The sequence below is a fragment of the Somniosus microcephalus genome, chromosome 14, assembly GCF_052327205.1.
Source record: "Somniosus microcephalus isolate GS21.2 chromosome 14, FLI_Smic_1.0, whole genome shotgun sequence".
NCBI classification, from domain to species: Eukaryota; Metazoa; Chordata; class Chondrichthyes; order Squaliformes; family Somniosidae; genus Somniosus; species Somniosus microcephalus.
In genome coordinates, this window is record NC_141000.1 from 10477175 (window position 1) to 10497556 (window position 20382).

General features: G+C 53.5%; 1 protein-coding gene across 3 annotated transcripts in view; it reads left to right on the forward strand.

The window, feature by feature from the left end:
- Positions 1 to 20382, forward strand: part of LOC147107323 (galactosylgalactosylxylosylprotein 3-beta-glucuronosyltransferase 1-like) — a 224931-nt gene that overhangs the window by 152537 nt on the left and 52012 nt on the right. For all 3 annotated transcript variants that reach the window (XM_086006229.1, XM_086006231.1, XM_086006230.1), the window contains exons 2-3: positions 8680 to 8742; positions 9592 to 9752. In XM_086006229.1, coding sequence (XP_085862355.1) covers positions 9641 to 9752 — 112 coding nt within the window. In that variant the 5' untranslated portion in view covers positions 8680 to 8742; positions 9592 to 9640. The remainder of the gene's footprint in view (positions 1 to 8679; positions 8743 to 9591; positions 9753 to 20382) is intronic.

Consider the following 20382-nt stretch of genomic DNA (forward strand, 5'->3'; position numbering starts at 1 on the left):
GTGACGGGTGGTGTGTGGTTTCCGGGGGTGTGTGTGTGTCAGGGTGTGTGTGTGTGACGGGGAGTGTGTGTGTGTCGGGGGGTGTTGTGTGTGTCGGGGGTGTGTGTGTGTCGGGGGGTGTGTGTGTCGGGGTGTGTGGTGTGTCGGGGGGGGTGTGTGTCGGGGTGTGTGTGTGTGTCGGGGGTGTGTGTGTGTGTCGGGGGTGTGTGTGTGTCGGGGGTGTGTAGCTGTGTCGGGGGTGTGTGTGTGTCGGGGGGTGTGTGTGTGTCGGGGTGTGTGTGTGTCGGGGGGTGTGTGTGTGTCGGGGGTGTGTGTGTGTCGGGGGGTGTGTGTGTCGGGTGGTGTGTGTGTGTCGGGGGTGTGTGTGTGTGTCGGGGGGTGTGTGTGTGTCGGGGTGTGTGTGTGTGTCGGGGTGTGTGTGTGTGTCGGGGGGTGTGTGTGTGTCGGGGGGTGTGTGTGTGTCGGGGGTGTGTGTGTGTCGGGGTGTGTGTGTGTGTCGGGGGGTGTGTGTGTGTCGGGGGGTGTGTGTGTGTCGGGGTGTGTGTGTGTGTCGGGGGTGTGTGTGTGTCGGGGGTGTGTGTGTGTGTCGGGGGGTGTGTGTGTGTCGGGGGGTGTGTGTGTGTCGGGGGTGTGTGTGTGTCGGGGGTGTGTGTGTGTCGGGGGGTGTGTGTGTGTCGGGGTGTGTGTGTGTCGGGGTGTGTGTGTGTCGGGGGGTGTGTGTGTCGGGGGTGTGTGTGTGTCGGGGGTGTGTGTGTGTCGGGGGTGTGTGTGTGTCGGGGTGTGTGGTGTCGGGGGTGTGTGTGTGTCGGGGGTGTGTGTGTGTCGGGGGTGTGTGTGTGTCGGGGGGTGTGTGTGTGTCGGGGGGTGTGTGTGTGTCGGGGGGTGTGTGTGTGTGTCGGGGGGTGTGTGTGTGTCGGGGGTGTGTGTGTGTCGGGGTGTGTGTGTGTCGGGGGGTGTGTGTGTGTCGGGGGTGTGTGTGTGTCGGGGGTGTGTGTGTGTCGGGGGGTGTGTGTGTGTCGGGGGTGTGTGTGTGTCGGGGGGTGTGTGTGTGTCGGGGGTGTGTGTGTGTCGGGGGGTGTGTGTGTGTCGGGGGTGTGTGTGTGTCGGGGGTGTGTGTGTGTCGGGGGGTGTGTGTGTGTCGGGGGTGTGTGTGTGTCGGGGGTGTGTGTGTGTCGGGGTGTGTGTGTGTCGGGGTGTGTGTGTGTCGGGGGGTGTGTGTGTGTCGGGGGTGTGTGTGTGTCGGGGGGTGTGTGTGTGTCGGGGGGTGTGTGTGTGTCGGGGTGTGTGTGTGTCGGGGTGTGTGTGTGTCGGGGGGTGTGTCGTGTGTGTCGGGGGTGTGTGTGTGTCGGGGGGTGTGTGTGTGTCGGGGGTGTGTGTGTGTGTCGGGGGGTGTGTGTGTGTCGGGGGGTGTGTGTGTGTCGGGGGTGTGTGTGTGTCGGGGGGTGTGTGTGTGTCGGGGGGTGTGTGTGTGTCGGGGGGTGTGTGTGTGTCGGGGGGTGTGTGTGTGTCGGGGGGTGTGTGTGTGTCGGGGGGTGTGTGTGTGTCGGGGGTGTGTGTGTGTCGGGGGGTGTGTGTGTGTCGGGGGGTGTGTGTGTCGGGGGGTGTGTGTGTGTCGGGGGTGTGTGTGTGTCGGGGGGTGTGTGTGTGTCGGGGGGTGTGTGTGTGTCGGGGGGTGTGTGTGTGTCGGGGGGTGTGTGTGTGTCGGGGGTGTGTGTGTGTCGGGGGGTGTGTGTGTGTCGGGGGGTGTGTGTGTGTCGGGGGGTGTGTGTGTGTCGGGGTGTGTGTGTGTGTCGGGGGGTGTGTGTGTGTCGGGGTGTGTGTGTGTCGGGGTGTTGTCGGGGGGTGTGTGTGTGTCGGGGGTGTGTGTGTGTCGGGGGTGTGTGTGTGTCGGGGGGTGTGTGTGTGTCGGGGGGTGTGTGTGTGTCGGGGGGTGTGTCGTGTGTGTCGGGGGGTGTGTGTGTGTCGGGGGGTGTGTGTGTGTCGGGGGGTGTGTGTGTGTCGGGGTGTGTGTGTGTCGGGGGTGTGTGTGTGTCGGGGGTGTGTGTGTGTCGGGGGGTGTGTGTGTGTCGGGGGGTGTGTGTGTGTCGGGGGGTGTGTGTGTGTCGGGGGTGTGTGTGTGTCGGGGGGTGTGTGTGTGTGTCGGGGGTGTGTGTGTGTCGGGGGTGTGTGTGTGTCGGGGGGTGTGTGTGTGTCGGGGGGTGTGTGTGTGTCGGGGGGTGTGTGTGTGTCGGGGTGTGTGTGTGTCGGGGGTGTGTGTGTGTCGGGGTGTGTGTGTGTCGGGGGTGTGTGTGTGTCGGGGGGTGTGTGTGTGTCGGGGGTGTGTGTGTGTGTCGGGGGGTGTGTGTGTGTCGGGGTGTGTGTGTGTCGGGGGTGTGTGTGTGTCGGGGGTGTGTGTGTGTCGGGGTGTGTGTGTGTGTCGGGGGGTGTGTGTGTGTCGGGGGGTGTGTGTGTGTCGGGGGGTGTGTGTGTGTCGGGGGTGTGTGTGTGTGTCGGGGTGTGTGTGTGTCGGGGTGTGTGTGTGTGTCGGGGGGTGTGTGTGTGTCGGGGGGTGTGTGTGTGTCGGGGGGTGTGTGTGTGTCGGGGGTGTGTGTGTGTCGGGGGTGTGTGTGTGTCGGGGGGTGTGTGTGTGTCGGGGGGTGTGTGTGTGTCGGGGGTGTGTGTGTGTGTCGGGGGTGTGTGTGTGTCGGGGGTGTGTGTGTGTCGGGGGGTGTGTGTGTGTCGGGGTGTGTGTGTGTGTCGGGGGTGTGTGTGTGTCGGGGGTGTGTGTGTGTCGGGGGGTGTGTGTGTGTCGGGGGTGTGTGTGTGTCGGGGGGTGTGTGTGTGTCGGGGGTGTGTGTGTGTCGGGGGGTGTGTGTGTGTCGGGGGTGTGTGTGTGTCGGGGGGTGTGTGTGTGTCGGGGGTGTGTGTGTGTCGGGGTGTGTGTGTGTCGGGGGTGTGTGTGTGTCGGGGGGTGTGTGTGTGTCGGGGGGTGTGTGTGTGTCGGGGGGTGTGTGTGTGTCGGGGGGTGTGTGTGTGTCGGGGGGGTGTGTGTGTGTCGGGGGGTGTGTGTGTGTGTCGGGGTGTGTGTGTGTCGGGGGGTGTGTGTGTGTCGGGGGGTGTGTGTGTGTCGGGGGTGTGTGTGTGTCGGGGGGTGTGTGTGTGTCGGGGGGTGTGTGTGTGTCGGGGGGTGTGTGTGTGTCGGGGGGTGTGTGTGTGTCGGGGGGTGTGTGTGTGTCGGGGGGTGTGTGTGTGTCGGGGTGTGTGTGTGTGTCGGGGGGTGTGTGTGTGTCGGGGGGTGTGTGTGTGTCGGGGTGTGTGTGTGTCGGGGGGTGTGTGTGTGTCGGGGGGTGTGTGTGTGTCGGGGTGTGTGTGTGTGTCGGGGGGTGTGTGTGTGTCGGGTGTGTGTGTGTGTCGGGGGGTGTGTGTGTGTCGGGGGTGTGTGTGTGTCGGGGGGTGTGTGTGTGTCGGGGTGTGTGTGTGTGTCGGGGGGTGTGTGTGTGTCGGGGGGTGTGTGTGTCGGGGTGTGTGTGTGTCGGGGGGTGTGTGTGTGTCGGGGGGTGTGTGTGTGTCGGGGGGTGTGTGTGTCGGGGTCGTGTGTGTGTCGGGGGTGTGTGTGTGTCGGGGGGTGTGTGTGTGTCGGGGTGTGTGTGTGTCGGGGGGTGTGTGTGTGTCGGGGGGTGTGTGTGTGTCGGGGGGTGTGTGTGTGTCGGGGGGTGTGTGTGTGTCGGGGGTGTGTGTGTGTGTCGGGGGGTGTGTGTGTGTCGGGGGGTGTGTGTGTGTCGGGGGTGTGTGTGTGTCGGGGGGTGTGTGTGTGTCGGGGGGTGTGTGTGTGTCGGGGGGTGTGTGTGTCGGGGGGTGTGTGTCGGGGTGTGTGTGTGTGTCGGGGGCGTGTGTGTGTCGGGGGGTGTGTGTGTGTCGGGGGGTGTGTGTGTGTCGGGGGTGTGTGTGTGTCGGGGGGTGTGTGTGTGTCGGGGGGTGTGTGTGTGTCGGGGGGTGTGTGTGTGTCGGGGGGTGTGTGTGTGTCGGGGGGTGTGTGTGTGTCGGGGGGTGTGTGTGTGTCGGGGGGTGTGTGTGTGTCGGGGGGTGTGTGTGTGTCGGGGGTGTGTGTGTGTCGGGAGTGTGTGTGTGTCGGGGTGTGTGTGTGTCGGGGGGTGTGTGTGTGTCGGGGTGTGTGTGTGTCGGGTGTGTGTGTGTGTCGGGGGGTGTGTGTGTGTCGGGGGGTGTGTGTGTGTCGGGGGTGTGTGTGTGTCGGGGGGTGTGTGTGTCGGGGTGTGTGTGTGTGTCGGGGGCGTGTGTGTGTCGGGGGGTGTGTGTGTGTCGGGGGGTGTGTGTGTGTCGGGGGTGTGTGTGTGTCGGGGGGTGTGTGTGTGTCGGGGTGTGTGTGTGTCGGGTGTGTGTGTGTCGGGGGTGTGTGTGTGTCGGGTGTGTGTGTGTCGGAGTGTGTGTGTGTGTCGGGGGGTGTGTGTGTGTCGGGGGTGTGTGTGTGTCGGGGTGTGTGTGTGTCGGGGGGTGTGTGTGTGTCGGGGTGTGTGTGTGTCGGGAGTGTGTGTGTGTGTCGGGGGGTGTGTGTGTGTCGGGGGGTGTGTGTGTGTCGGGGTGTGTGTGTGTCGGGGGGTGTGTGTGTGTCGGGGGGTGTGTGTGTGTCGGGGGTGTGTGTGTGTCGGGGGTGTGTGTGTGTCGGGGGGTGTGTGTGTGTCGGGGGGTGTGTGTGTGTCGGGGGGTGTGTGTGTGTCGGGGGGTGTGTGTGTGTCGGGGGGTGTGTGTGTGTCGGGGGGTGTGTGTGTGTCGGGGGGTGTGTGTGTGTCGGGGTGTGTGTGTGTCGGAGTGTGTGTGTGTGTCGGGGGGTGTGTGTGTGTCGGGGGGTGTGTGTGTGTCGGGGGGTGTGTGTGTGTCGGGGTGTGTGTGTGTGTCGGGGGGTGTGTGTGTGTCGGGGGGTGTGTGTGTGTCGGGGGGTGTGTGTGTGTCGGGGTGTGTGTGTGTCGAGTGTGTGTGTGTGTCGGGGGGTGTGTGTGTGTCGGGGGGTGTGTGTGTGTCGGGGGTGTGTGTGTGTCGGGGTGTGTGTGTGTGTCGGGGGTGTGTGTGTGTCGGGGTGTGTGTGTGTGTGTCGGGGGGTGTGTGTGTGTCGGGGGTGTGTGTGTGTCGGGGTGTGTGTGTGTCGGGGGGTGTGTGTGTGTCGGGGGGTGTGTGTGTGTCGGGGTGGTGTGTGTGTGTCGGGGGGTGTGTGTGTGTCGGGGGTGTGTGTGTGTCGGGGGGTGTGTGTGTGTCGGGGGTGTGTGTGTGTCGGGGGGTGTGTGTGTGTCGGGGTGTGTGTGTGTGTCGGGGGGTGTGTGTGTGTGTCGGGGTGTGTGTGTGTCGGGGGGTGTGTGTGTGTCGGGGGGTGTGTGTGTGTCGGGGGGTGTGTGTGTGTCGGGGTGTGTGTGTGTCGGGGTGTGTGTGTGTCGGGGGGTGTGTGTGTCGGGGGGTGTGTGTGTGTCGGGCGGTGTGTGTGTGTCGGGGTGTGTGTGTGTCGGGGGGTGTGTGTGTGTCGGGGTGTTGTGTGTGTGTCGGGGGTGTGTGTGTCGGGGTGTGTGTGTGTCGGGGGGTGTGTGTGTGTCGGGGTGTGTGTGTGTCGGGGTGTGTGTGTGTGTCGGGGGGTGTGTGTGTGTCGGGGTGTGTGTGTGTGTCGGGGGGTGTGTGTGTCGGGGGGTGTGTGTGTGTCGGGGTGTGTGTGTGTGTGTCGGGGTGTGTGTGTGTCGGGGGGTGTGTGTGTGTCGGGGGGTGTGTGTGTCGGGGTGTGTGTGTGTCGGGGGGGTGTGTGTGTGTCGGGGGTGTGTGGGTGTGTCGGGGGTGTGTGTGTGTCGGGGTGTGTGTGTGTCGGGGTGTGTGTGTGTGTCGGGGGGTGTGTGTGTGTCGGGGTGTGTGTGTGTGTCGGGGTGTGTGTGTGTCGGGGGGTGTGTGTGTGTCGGGGTGTGTGTGTGTCGGGGGGTGTGTGTGTGTCGGGGTGTGTGTGTGTCGGGGTGTGTGTGTGTGTCGGGGGGTGTGTGTGTGTCGGGGTGTGTGTGTGTGTCGGGGGGTGTGTGTGTCGGGGGTGTGTGTGTGTGTCGGGGGGTGTGTGTCGGGGGGTGTGTGTGTGTCGGGGTGTGTGTGTGTGTCGGGGGTGTGTGTGTGTCGGGGGTGTGTGTGTCGGGGTGTGTGTGTGTCGGGGGTGTGTGTGTGTCGGGGTGTGTGTGTGTCGGGGTGTGTGTGTGTCGGGGGGTGTGTGTGTGTCGGGGGGTGTGTGTGTGTCGGGGGTGTGTGTGTGTCGGGGGGTGTGTGTGTGTCGGGGGTGTGTCGTGTGTCGGGGTGTGTGTGTGTCGGGGTGTGTGTGTGTCGGGGGTGTGTGTGTGTCGGGGGGTGTGTGTGTGTCGGGGGTGTGTGTGTGTCGGGGGGTGTGTGTGTCGGGTGTGTGTGTGTCGGGGTGTGTGTGTGTGGTCGGTGTGTGTCGGGGTGTGTGTGTGTCGGGGTGTGTGTGTGTCGGGGTGTGTGTGTGTCGGGGTGTGTGTGTGTCGGGGTGTGTGTGTGTCGGGGTGTGTGTGTGTGTCGGGGGGGTGTGTGTGTCGGGGGTGTGTGTGTGTGTCGGGGGGTGTGTGTGTGTCGGGGGGTGTGTGTGTGTCGGGGGGTGTGTGTGTGTCGGGGGGGGTGTGTGTGTCGGGGTGTGTGTGTGTGTCGGGGGGTGTGTGTGTGTCGGGGGGTGTGTGTGTGTCGGGGGGTGTGTGTGTGTCGGGGGGTGTGTGTGTGTCGGGGGTGTGTGTGTCGGGGTGTGTGTGTGTCGGGGTGTGTGTGTGTCGGGGGGTGTGTGTGTGTCGGGGGGTGTGTGTGTCGGGGGGTGTGTGTGTGTCGGGGGGTGTGTGTGTGTCGGGGGTGTGTGTGTGTCGGGGTGTGTGTGTGTCGGGGTGTGTGTGTGTGTCGGGGGGTGTGTGTGTGTCGGGGGGGGTGTGTGTGTCGGGGGGTGTGTGTGTGTCGGGGGGTGTGTGTGTGTCGGGGGGTGTGTGTGTGTCGGGGTGTGTGCGTGTCGGGGTGTGTGTGTGTCGGGGGGTGTGTGTGTGTCGGGGGGTGTGTGTGTGTCGGGGGGTGTGTGTGTCGGGGTGTGTGTGTGTGTCGGGGGGTGTGTGTGTGTCGGTGTGTGTGTGTGTCGGGGTGTGTGTGTGTCGGGGGGTGTGTGTGTGTCGGGGGGTGTGTGTGTCGGGGTGTGTGTGTGTCGGGGTGTGTGTGTGTGTCGGGGTGTGTGTGTGTCGGGGTGTGTGTGTGTGTCGGGGTGTGTGTGTGTCGGGGGGTGTGTGTGTGTCGGTGTGTGTGTGTCGGGGGGTGTGTGTGTGTCGGGGGGTGTGTGTGTCGGGGTGTGTGTGTGTCGGGGTGTGTGTGTGTGTCGGGGTGTGTGTGTGTCGGGGTGTGTGTGTGTGTCGGGGTGTGTGTGTGTCGGGGTGTGTGTGTGTCGGGGGGTGTGTGTGTGTGTCGGGGTGTGTGTGTGTGTCGGGGTGTGTGTGTGTCGGGGTGTGTGTGTGTCGGGGGGTGTGTGTGTGTGTCGGGGTGTGTGTGTGTGTCGGGGTGTGTGTGTGTGTCGGGGTGTGTGTGTGTGTCGGGGGTGTGTGTGTGTCGGGGGGTGTGTGTGTGTCGGGGGGTGTGTGTGTGTCGGGGGGGGGTGTGTGTCGGGGGGTGTGTGTGTGTCGCGGGTGTGTGTGTGTCGGGGGGTGTGTGTGTGTCGGGGGGTGTGTGTGTGTGTCGGGGTGTGTGTGTGTCGGGGGTGTGTGTGTGTCGGGGGGTGTGTGTGTGTCGGGGGGGTGTGTGTGTCGAGGGGTGTGTGTGTGTCGGGGGGTGTGTGTGTGTCGGGGTGTGTGTGTGTCGGGGGGTGTGTGTCGGCGGGTGTGTGTGTGTCGGGGTGTGTGTGTGTGTCGGGGTGTGTGTGTGTCGGGGTGTGTGTGTGTCGGGGTGTGTGTGTGTCGGGGTGTGTGTGTGTCGGGGGGTGTGTGTGTGTCGGGGTGTGTGTGTGTCGGGGGGTGTGTGTCGGCGGGTGTGTGTGTGTCGGGGGGGGTGTGTGTGTCGGGGGGGTGTGTGTGTCGGGGTGTGTGTGTGTCGGGGGGTGTGTGTGTCGGGGTGTGTGTGTGTCGGGGTGTGTGTGTGTCGGGGTGTGTGTGTGTCGGGGGGTGTGTGTGTGTCGGGGGGTGTGTGTGTGTCGGGGGGTGTGTGTATATACACCACAGTGAGTTGCCATTTGTACTTTCTGTCGCTGCCGCTAAGGTTTGTTGCTGTTTCAGTGTCTGATCTAACTATTACTGTCTGTTGCCATTTCACTTCATACTTGTATTCTCTCCTGCCAATTAACTTCGCTAATCGGTGTCTAATTTCTGCTACCAAGTTTGGCCATCCCGTTTCGACCTGTTGAATCTGTTAGATTTTGTTAACTGGACGTGATGTTGTGATGTAGTTAAATATTATAAACCAGTATCGCCCGAGAAGCAGCGGAATACTACGTATATGTAATATTTTGCAATAGTATGCTGCAAAATGAACTATGCGAGAAAAGTTTAAATAATCTGAGTGTAGCATCTGAATTCACAGATTGGGTCCCAGTTTGTACCTCACTCTAACTGACGTGCTGTTTTATGGTTTATTTGATGTTATTTTTGTACTCGATTAGTTAGTGTTATAATATCCACCATTACTAACTATAGCCATTTTCTAAAGGCAGGAGCAGTTACATCACATGACAGACGAGGGTTGAAGAATATTAATGATGAAAGACCTCAGGTAAATCTCCTCACAGAAAGGACTGTTCCTACATGAAAGATCTGGTGCTATGATATTCGGAACTTATATAACCTGGAAATTATATTGCGTGATATTGTTTCATAATGTGCATTAAGAGTTCGTAGCAAATTCTCTTGTCTGCTAGTTTAACAGAGGCATTAACACATTTCAAATAAACAAACTAACATTCAGTGGGTAGCACTCTCGCCTCTGAGTCAGAAAGTTGTGGGTTCAAGTCCCACTCCAGAAACTTGAGCACAAACTCCAGTGAGACACTTCAATGCAGTACTGAGGGAGTGCTGCACTGTCAGAGGTGCCGTCTTTTGAATGAGGCATTAAACCGAGGCCCCCGTCTGCCCTCTCAGGTGGATGTAAAAGATCCCATGGCATTATTCGAAGAAAAGCAGGGGAGTTCTCCCCGGTGTCCTGGTCAACAGCCTCAGCCAGCGTCACTGAAATAGATTATCTGGTCATTTATCTCATTACTGTTTGCGGGATCTTGCTGTGCGCAAATCTGGCTGTTGCGTTTCCCACATTACAACAGTGACTGCACTTTAAAAGTACTTCATTGGCTGTAAAGCGCTTTGGGACATCCTGAGATCGTGAAATGCGCTATATAAATGCAAGTCTTTCTTTAAAATATACAAACAAATCTGACATGAACACGTTAACCGTTTGTACTTACTATTGCAGCACGTAGTTTCTAGGTTTATAATAATTACATTTTTGCAAATGGACTGTTAGGATTTTCATAATTTTTCATATAATTGAACGTACACATTCAAACAATGTTTCTTCCTTCCATATTTAGCTCATCGCAGTAACGTTATCTTTCTGTTACATTTGAAGGTACGGATGAAGAAATGAGGCACTTTTCCTACTGTGAGTTCACAACAATATGCCAAGACGAAGAAACCTTCTCACTGCAATCCTCATTGTTTTACCCTGGACCATACTCTTAACCATCTGGCATCAGAACTCCAGGGTTTTCTACCTCGCCATTCAGAGAAGTATGTCATTCTTTGTGCCTCTGTGTGACTTTATAGACGTCATTGAATTATGAATTAAGGATGGACTTCGTGTTCCTGGCCAATACTTGGTAGACAGCGTTTTGAATTTGCTCCTTGAAATAAACAAGGCAAATCAGCTCGAGTCTGATAGCATCACTTTCCCAAATGCAGAGTTCCAGCACAGCGCCTCCCCCACCGGGAGCACTTATCAGGAAAGCAGTGGTAAATCCCCATGAGTTTAATGGCAGCACCTGTAGTGTATGTACCTTTAAGAGAGAACTACTTTTACAGCTCCTGTATACTGTAGTACCGGCAGTGACCACACCTGTATATAAGCCTTGAGCAGGCATCTGTGCTGTTAGTCTTTAGACTACCCTCCTCCAGTAAACACCTGTTGATTGTTAATCTACAGCCTCCGTCTAGTTATTGAAGAACACCATACCTTAAGATTTACGGATTCAACAGTGGCGACGAGGTCGATTCGAATCTACCTGCAACTCTGCATTTCCTTCCAAGGATTCGCTCCGGGAGGAAGGTGGAAGAAAGTCGAGGCCCGAAGCACGGGCGTCGACCACGAGCAACCGCCCAGTCATCCGGCAGAGAGAGTGAACATCGCAGGGGAGGCTGTTGAGAGCTGGGCTTGGTTCTCCAGCCACGACGATCCAGCAACAGACTGGCAACAGGTACAGCGCAGACCCTTCCTGGACAGCGGCGGCTGGAGCCGACCGACGGCACAGAAAAGGCCGAGCAGCGTCGACGGGGTAAGGGAGAGGGTAGAGCGCACAGGGCGCAGCTGGGGGTTGAAGACCGAGCGGCGTCGACGGAAAACAAAAAGAGAGAGCGGGTAAAGCACAGCCGGGATTCAGGACCGAGTGGCGGCAACGAGAGAGGCGCACAGGAGAACGCGCAGAGCGCAGCCAGGGCTCAAGGGCGGAGCAGCATCCGCGGGGAAAGAAAGGGAGCATGGGAGACGCCATTTGAGCCACGGAGAAGAAGGGAGAGTGCATCATTTGAGCCGCGGAGAAGAAGGGAGAGCACGGGAGACGCCATTTTTGAAGCCGCAGCAGAGAAGAAGGGCGAGCGCGGGAAGAAAGGAAAGCGCGGGAGACGCCATTTTGAGCCAGCGGAGAAGAAGGGAGAGCGTGGGAGACGCCATTTTAGAAAGTCTAACCACACCCAGGGATGCCGAAGAGTGGCAGTGTCACTGCGTTCGACAATGAAGTCGAAGATTGGGCGACATATGTGGAACGCATTGAGGTGTACTGCAAGGCAAATGAAGTGCCAGATGCCAGGAAAGCACTGGTTTTGTTGAATTCCGTGGGTGCAAAAACGTATGGCTTACTGCGAAACCTAATAACCCCAGAGAAGCCAGTGGATAAGGATTTCAAACGCATAGTGGAAATCCTACAGGACCACTTAAACTCCACACCGCTGCTGATAGCAGAAAGATTTAAGTTCCACAAAAGGAACCAGCAGAAAGACGAAAGTAATGCTGAGTATTTAACAGAACTGCGCAAGCTATCGAAACACTGCTAGTTTGGAATGGAACTAGCAGATACGTTAAGGGACAAGTTTGTGTGTGGGCTTCAAAGTGAAGGAACCCAGAAACGGCTTCTATCAGAAAAGGATCTTACGCTGGACAAGGCTTTCAGCATGGCAGTATCACATGAAGCAGCCGCACGGGGCGCTGCAGAGATACAACGGAGACCGCAAGAATATGGCACCAATGAAATGTCATATGGAGCAGGGAAGTGTTATCGCTGCGGCAGAACAACACACGACCAGAAGGATTGTTGGTTCAAAGACAAAGTGTGCAGACAGTGTGGAAAAGCAGGACACATAGCAAGAGTCTGCAGGTCAGGGAAAAAAACCAGCAGCAAGAAATCTCCACAGGAGAAGTACAAAAAGGTACATAAGGTGATGGACAGTAGTTCAGACGAACAGAAAAGTGATACAGACTCCGGAAGCTAGGAGCTGGGTTGTCTGAAACTACATAATGTAATCTAAATGGAGGATCACCAGACTATCTGGGTCACGCTCAAGATAGACGGAGTCCAAGTGAAAATGGAATTGGACACAGGATCAGCCCTAACAGTCATAAACCGAAGGGACTACAAGCGGCTATTCTCACATATACCCTTGAAAGCTACAGAGATTGTCTTGAAGACGTACACGGGGCAAAAAGTCTACCCCAAAGGAAAAATAAGGGTGAACGTGATATACAAAGGCCAGGAAATACCAAAAATGGACCTATATGTATTGCCAGATGGAGGACCACCACTACTAAGACGTGAATGGATCCGGAAGATACAATTAGATTGGCATTCCATACAGGCACTGAAGGTTGAGGCCAAAAAGGATGACGACGTCACACCTGGACGACTGTCAAAAATGCTAACTGACGCACAAGAAGTGTTCCAGGAGGGACTCGGAACACTAAAAGGCATAACAGCGACGATTAAAATAGAGGAAAATGCAAGCCCAAAGTGTTTTAAGGCCAGACCGGTGCCTTATGCGATCCGACCAGCCGTTGAAGCAGAGCTGGAAGGTTTGGAACGTTCAGGAGTACTGTCCAAAGTGGACTGGAGCGAGTGGGCTACACCCATCATTCCTGTAATGAAGAGGTCGTTGAGTAATACGCCTGGGGAACCAAAGAAGGTCCGCATCTGTGGGGATTTTAAGGTGACAGTGAACCCAGTCCTTCACACGGTACAAGATCCGCTTCCACGGATTGAAGATATTTTCGCCTCGCTATCTGGAGGTAAACGCTTCACTAAGATTGATCTGGCCCAGGCGTACCTGCAAATGGAGGTAGAAGCAGCCTCGAAACAATACCTCACGATCAACACTCATAAAGGTCTCTACCAATACAACCGGCTGGTGTTCGGGGTAACATCGGCTCCGGCTATTTGGCAAAGGGCAATGGATCAAGACCTGCAAGGGATTTCAGGGACCCAGTGTTATTTGGACGACATCCTGGTCACAGGCGAAAATGACAGTGATCACCTCGCCAACCTGGAGAAGGTGCTCACTAGATTAAAGGAATATGGGCTACGAGCTAATCGCCACAAGTGCGAGTTTTTCCAGAAACAGATCTCGTATTGTGGCCACGTTATTGATGAAGAGGGGTTACATAAGTCCCCTGAAAAGATTGAGGCAGTAGTCAAGGCTCCAGCACCGGAAAATGTGTCACAACTGAGGTCGTTCCTCGGGCTGGTGAACTACTACCATAATTTCTTACCAGATTTGTCTACAGTATTACACCCGCTGAACACCCTACTGCAACAGGGGGTACCATGGAAGTGGAATGACGAATGTAAACGAGCTTTCCAGAAGTGCAAAGAATTGATCACATCAAAAGAGGTGTTGGCCCATTTCAACCCAGCACTACCAATTCGGTTGGCGTGTGATGCATCACCCTATGGTATTGGAGCGGTACTGTCGCACAAATTCCCAGATGGGTTGGAGAGGCCAGTAGCCTTTGCGTCTCGGTCACTAACCTCAGCCGAGTGCAACTACGCCCAGATTGACAGGGAGGCCGTCAGCCTAGTATGGGGAGTAGAATAATTCAACCACTATCTGCACGGGCAGAAGTTCACCTTGCTGACTGACCACCAACCACTTGTCTCCATCTTTAATCCAAAGAAGGGCATTCCGGTGATGACTGCACAACGGCTACAAAGATGGTCCCTTTTTCTAGGGGCGAACCAATATGAAATAGAGTATAAGGGCACGAAACAGCATGGAAACACTGATGGGCTATCACGCCTGCCACTGCCTACTGTGGAGGAAGCACCAGCAGTGGACACTATCGAAATATTTTATTCGTCGATAATTGAACGCTTGCCAGTAACTAACACGGATATAGAGAAGGAGACCCGAAATGATCCGACACTGTCTCAGGTATATGATTTGACGGCGAAGGGATGGCCAACACATGGCGACTCACTGTTGCCAGCATTCTCATCCAGAAGAGAACAGCTGTCAGTATGCCAGGGGACAGTGATGTGTGGATCCCGAGTGGTAAATCCACCCAAGTTAAGGGAGAGAGTGCTCAATGAGCTTCACGAAGGCCATCTGGGAGGGGTGAAAATGAAAAGCCTTGCTAGGGCTTATGTGTGGTGGCCGGGGATCGATCAGCAAATCGAGGACCTGACAAAGAGCTGCTCAGGATGCCAGAAGGTCCAAAATGCACCACCACATGCCCCTCTACGCCCATGGGAGTGGCCCTCCTCTCCATGGCAACAGGTACATATTGATTTTGCTGGTCCATTCATGGACTCAATGTTCTTAATAGCAGTGGATGTGTACTCGAAATGGCCTGAGGTGATCAAAATGTCCTCCACCACTACAGAGAAAACGATTGCAGTCCTACGGACCATATTTGCCAGGAACGGCTTGCCAGAGCAGATTTGCTCTGATAACAGACCACAGTTTGTGTCCGAAGAGTTTTGGACATTTATGAGAAGGAATGGGGTAAGGCATTACACATCCGCCCCGTATCATCCAGCCACAAATGGATTGGCTGAGAGGTTCGTACAAACCTTTAAAAAGGCAATAAGGGCCATGTGCGATGATGACATTCCACTACAGCATAAGGTAGACAATTTCCTGTTAGCCTACAGAAATGCGACACATGCAGTCACCAACCAGACCCCGGCCATGATGTTCTTTAACCGAAGGTTGAGATCTCGTCTGGATTTGCTCAGATCAAATGTGCGAAGAAATGTTGAGGATAAGCAATTCCAGCACATCAATGAGAAGCCGACAAGGAGCTTCAATGTAGGACAACCAGTCTTGGCCCGCGACTACCGAACAGAGAAATGGCAACCCGGAACGATATGCACACGGCAGGGGCCACTAATGTACACAGTGGATGTTGGGGAGAACATTGTGAGACGCCACGTCGACCAGATCCTAGCGTCACAGGAACGAGTCAACCCCATGACTCGCGTACCTGGGGATGAACCCGACATACCGGTAGCATCTACCCCAGAAACAGTAGCAGCGGAAACTGATGAGCTAACCGACGAAAGGGGGCCAGAATCGCCTCCGCACCAAGAACAAGACACTCAGGAAAGGCGCTATCCAGAAAGGATCAGGAAGCCGCCCCAAAGACTGAATCTATAAATGGACTATTTCAGTTAAATGTGCATGTTAAAGTGTTAACTGTTATTTGAATGTTATGGGTACTGTTAATCTAAAAGGGGAGGAATTGTAGTGTATGTACCTTTAAGAGAGAACTACTTTTACAGCTCCTGTATACTGTAGTACCGGCAGTGACCACACCTGTATATAAGCCTTGAGCAGGCATCTGTACTGTTAGTCTTTAGACTACCCTCATCCAGTAAACACCTGTTGATTGTTAATCTACAGCCTCCGTCTAGTTATTGAAGAACACCATACCTTAAGACTTACGGATTCAACAGCACCACTGCAGTGTCCAGAGATCCGCCGTCCTGCTCTGTCCTGGTTCAGGATACCATCCTTTCAGTGCTGTACTTTGCACGGAATGTAGCTTTTTTTTTGTGGAGGTCTGAAAATACACAAAATTAGGGGAGTCACAACCTGCCGTCTTTGTTGAAGACTTGTGTATAATACACCGGGTCCTCACATTTCAGGGAGATTCAGCGAGTCTGCACAAGGAATGCAAACCATGCAAAATATATAATCCTACATATACATCAGTTCTTTGGCTGATTGTATCACCCTATATTACTTGTTTGCATTGGTATCAGGTAAAAATGTAATGACTCCTTGACTTTTATCTATTCAATAAAAGAAATGTACCTGTATTAAAAACACGGGGGGAATTTTAACCCCAACAAACGGGTGGGTCGGGGTCGGGTGGGAGGTTAAAGAGTTAAAAATCTGAATCCCTGACCCAATCCCCCCTTCAATCCACCCACTTCCGGTTGGAACGAAGACGGGACAGGGGAGGCAGGGGGAGGCGGGCTTAGAGTCAACCTGCTCCCAGGAGACGGGCCTACGGTCAACCTGCTCCCGGGAGACGGGCCTACGGTCAACCTGCTCCCGGGAGACGGGCCTACGGTCAACCTGCTCCCGGGAGACGGGCCTACGGTCAACCTGCTCCCGGGAGACGGGCCTACGGTCAACCTGCTCCCGGGGGACGGGCCTACGGTCAACCTGCTCCCGGGAGACGGGCCTACGGTCAACCTGCTCCCGGGGGACGGGCCTACGGTCAACCTGCTCCCGGGAGATGGGCCTACGGTCAACCTGCTCCCGGGAGACGGGCCTACGGTCAACCTGCTCCCGGGAGACGGGCCTACGGTCAACCTGCTCCTGGGAGACGGGCCTACGGTCAACCTGCTCCCGGGAGACGGGCCTACGGTCAACCTGCTCCCGGGAGACGGGCCTACGGTCAACCTGCTCCTGGGAGACGGGCCTACGGTCAACCTGCTCCCGGGAGACGGGCCTACGGTCAACCTGCTCCCGGGAGACGGGCCTACGGTCAACCTGCTCCCGGGAGACGGGCCTACGGTCAACCTGCTCCCGGGAGACGGGCCTACGGTCAACCTGCTCCCGGGAGACGGGCCTACAATCATCCTGCTCCTGGGAGGAGGGTTGGCACTTTAAATATTATAATGAGGCTCCATGCCTCCTGATGATCCACCATTTTAAATTTAACTCTGGTTTGCCGGGTTTCCTGGGCCCCGGGGAACCCGCCAGCTAAAGGATGGCGAGGACGGTGGATCCAGGAGGTACGTGCCTTTCCACTTACCTCCTGCCTTTCCACTTACCTGCTGGATCCAGCGTCCCTGCCTCTCCAACCCCCCGCGATCTGACACCCACCCCCCCACCCCGACCCTTCCGATCTGCTTCCCCAAAGCCTCTGATCTCTGATCTGCCCCCCTCCTGAGTCCTCCAACAACCCCCCCGGGTCCCATCTGTGATTTCCGCCCCCCCCTCCCCCCCGGCCTCCGATCCCCCTCTGGCCTTCCGACCTCCCTCCTCTAGCCCCCGATCCCCTTCCAACCTCCGCCCCTGATCCCCTTCTGACCTCCCCCTTATGGCCCCCGATCCAGTCATGCGTTAAATTCAGCAGGGCTTGACCGCTTTCCCCCCACCCCCCCCCCCCCACCCCCAGCTCCCTACCTGCCTCCAAATTAAAATTACGGTCCCAGTTACTCTTCGTACTAATACTAATATTGCCTCACTGAGCCAACAGTGTTGAATTTTGCTGGTAGAATATCTTACATCTTGAAGGAAACATTTCTGAACTTGTTCAGTTCAAAATGAGCACTCGAATCAAAAACAAGGGGAGAAGTGTGTTTTGGGGATAAGCACAGCTTAACTCTGGAGATAATAATTCTACTCAATGTCGAATGCGGAGACAAAGGATAATTTAATATCTTAAATCAATTCCTTCTCAATGCCAGTGGAGCCAGTGTCTACATGATAATGCTATTTTTGGTCCAAAATTCCTTTTAACAGTGCAGTCTTGATTACCTTCCCACCCCTGGGGAGGAATACTTGTCCTGGTATTACTGCATCATCCCTAAACAAATGGGCAGACACGTTCATGGTTGCAAAATATCTTTGCAAACACAGTTTGAGACCAGTCACCTATAGCTGGAGACACAGGTGTAGATGTTCCTCTTTAACGTCCGGACGTAAGACCTTGATCAGGGCATAAGTACTTATCATAAATTTAGGCACAAGCTGCAGACAATTTTACACAGATTACATAGAACATACATAGAACATACATAGAACATACAGCACAGGAACCATTCCGCCCAACTGGTCTGTGCTGCTGTTTACACTCCACGTGATTCTCCTCCCATTCCAGCTACCTCACCTCAGCCTTTCAGCATAACTTTCTATCGCCTTTTCTCTCATGTACTCGTCCAATTTCCTTTTGAAAGCATCTAAGCTATTTGCCGCAACCACTTCCTGTGGTAACGAGTTCCACATTGTAACCACGCTCTGATTAAAGAAATTTCTCCTTATTTCCCTATTGGATTTATTAGTAACTATCTTATATTTATGGCCCTTAGTTTTGGATTCTCCCAAAAGTGGAAATATTTTCTCCACATCTATCCTGTCCAACCCATTCATAATTTTAAAGAGCTCTACCAGGTCACCTCTAAGTCTTCTCTTTTCTAAAGAAAAAAGCCCCGACCTGTTCAACCTTTCCCGATAGCTGTAATCTCTCAGTTCTGGTATCATCCTTGTAAATCTTTTTTGCACTTTCCCTAGTGCTTCTACGTCCTTTTTTTTTATAGTATGAAGACCAGAACTCTGCACAATACTCTAAGTGCGACCTGAATAGGGTCCTACACATAACTTCACTACTTTTGAATTCTATACCGCTAGAATTAAATCCCGGTGCTTTGTCAGCATTTTTAATTGCTTTGCTGACCTGTGATGCTGCTTTTAATGATTTGTTCACCTGTACCCCTAGATCCCTTTGCTCTTCTACCCCATTCAGTTTCTTATTCTCTAAGATGTAGGTGATGTTTCTGTTTTTCCTACCGAAGTGCAGCACCCCACATTTATCTATGTTAAAGTTCATTTGCCACTTAACTGCTCAGTCCGCATGTTTTCTAATGCCTTCAGCTATCTGTCCCCTGACTCCACATGCCCTAACATTTATCATGAGCCTACTGTGTGGTACTTTATCAAAGGCCTTTTGAAAATCCAAGTATACGACATCTACTACATTACCATTGTCTACTCTTTCCTTTACCTTTTCAAAGAATTCGATCAGGCTTAGTCAGGTTTAGTCAAGCCTTTCGGAATCCATGCTGACTACTTTTTATTACATTTTCTGTTTCTAGATGCTCTTCTGTCATTTCTTTTAGTATAGATTCCAGTATCATTTCTATCACTGATGTTCAGCTGACTGGTCTGTAGTTCCCAGGTTTTGTTCTATCTCCCTTGTTGTATATAGGAACAACAGTAGCTGTTCGCCAGTCCTCTGGCACTTATCCCCTCTTCTATGGAACACATAAATATATAAACAATTTTACTCCCATTAACATAATAGAACGAAAATCATGTGAATTTTGTGCCTACATTTGAAATAAGTGCTAACGTTCCATCATTCTGAAGAGGAACATCTACCCTATTATCTATAACTGGTTTGGAGCAACCTATATCTAGTTTGGCACTATCTATATCTAATTTGGCACTATCTATATCTAATTTGGCACTATCTATATCTAATTTGGCACTATCTATATCTAGTTTGGCACTATCGATATCTAGTTTGGCACTATCTATATCTGATTTGGCACTATCTATATCTAGTTTGGCACTATCTATATCTAATTTGGCACTATCTATATCTAGTTTGGCACTATCTATATCTAGTTTGGCACTATCTATATCTAGTTTGGCACTATCTATATCTAGTTTGGCACTATCTATATCTAATTTGGCACTATATCTAGTTTGGCACTATCTATATCTAGTTTGGCACTATCTATATCTAGTTTGGCACTATCTATATCTAGTTTGGCACTATCTATATCTAATTTGGCACTATATCTAGTTTGGCACTATCTATATCTAGTTTGGCACTATCTATATCTAATTTGGCACTATCTATATCTAGTTTGGCACTATCTATATCTGATTTGGCACTATATCTAATTTGGCACTATCTATATCTAGTTTGGCACTATCGATATCTGATTTGGCACTATCTATATCTAGTTTGGCACTATCTATATCTAGTTTGGCACTATCTATATCTAGTTCGGCACTATCTATATCTAGTTTGGCACTATCTATATCTAGTTTGGCACTATCTATATCTAATTTGGCACTATCTATATCTAGTTTGGCACTATCTATATCTAGTTTGGCACTATCTATATCTAGTTTGGCACTATCTATATCTAGTTTGGCACTATCTATATCTAGTTTGGCACTATCTATATCTAGTTTGGCACTATCTATATCTAGTTTGGCACTATCGATATCTGATTTGGCACTATCTATATCTGATTTGGCACTATCTATATCTAGTTTGGCACTATCTATATCTAGTTTGGCACTATCTATATCTAGTTTGGCACTATCTATATCTAGTTTGGCACTATCTATATCTAGTTTGGCACTATCTATATCTAGTTTGGCACTATCTATATCTAGTTTGGCACTATCGATATCTGATTTGGCACTATCGATATCTGATTTGGCACTATCTATATCTAGTTTGGCACTATCTATATCTAGTTTGGCACTATCTATATCTAGTTTGGCACTATCTATATCTAGTTTGGCACTACCTATATCTAGTTTGGCACTATCGATATCTGATTTGGCACTATCTATATCTGATTTGGCACTATCTATATCTAGTTTGGCACTATCTATATCTAGTTTGGCACTATCTATATCTAGTTTGGCACTATCTATATCTAGTTTGGCACTATCTATACCTAGTTTGGCACTATCTATATCTAGTTTGGCACTATCTATATCTAGTTTGGCACTATCTATATCTAGTTTGGCACTATCTATATCTAGTTTGGCACTATCTATATCTGGTCAGGTACTGTGTTTATCTGGCATGGCACTACTTATAATTGGTTTGGCACTCTCTATATCTGCTTTGACACTTTTTTATCTGGTTTGGCTCTATCTGTATCTAATT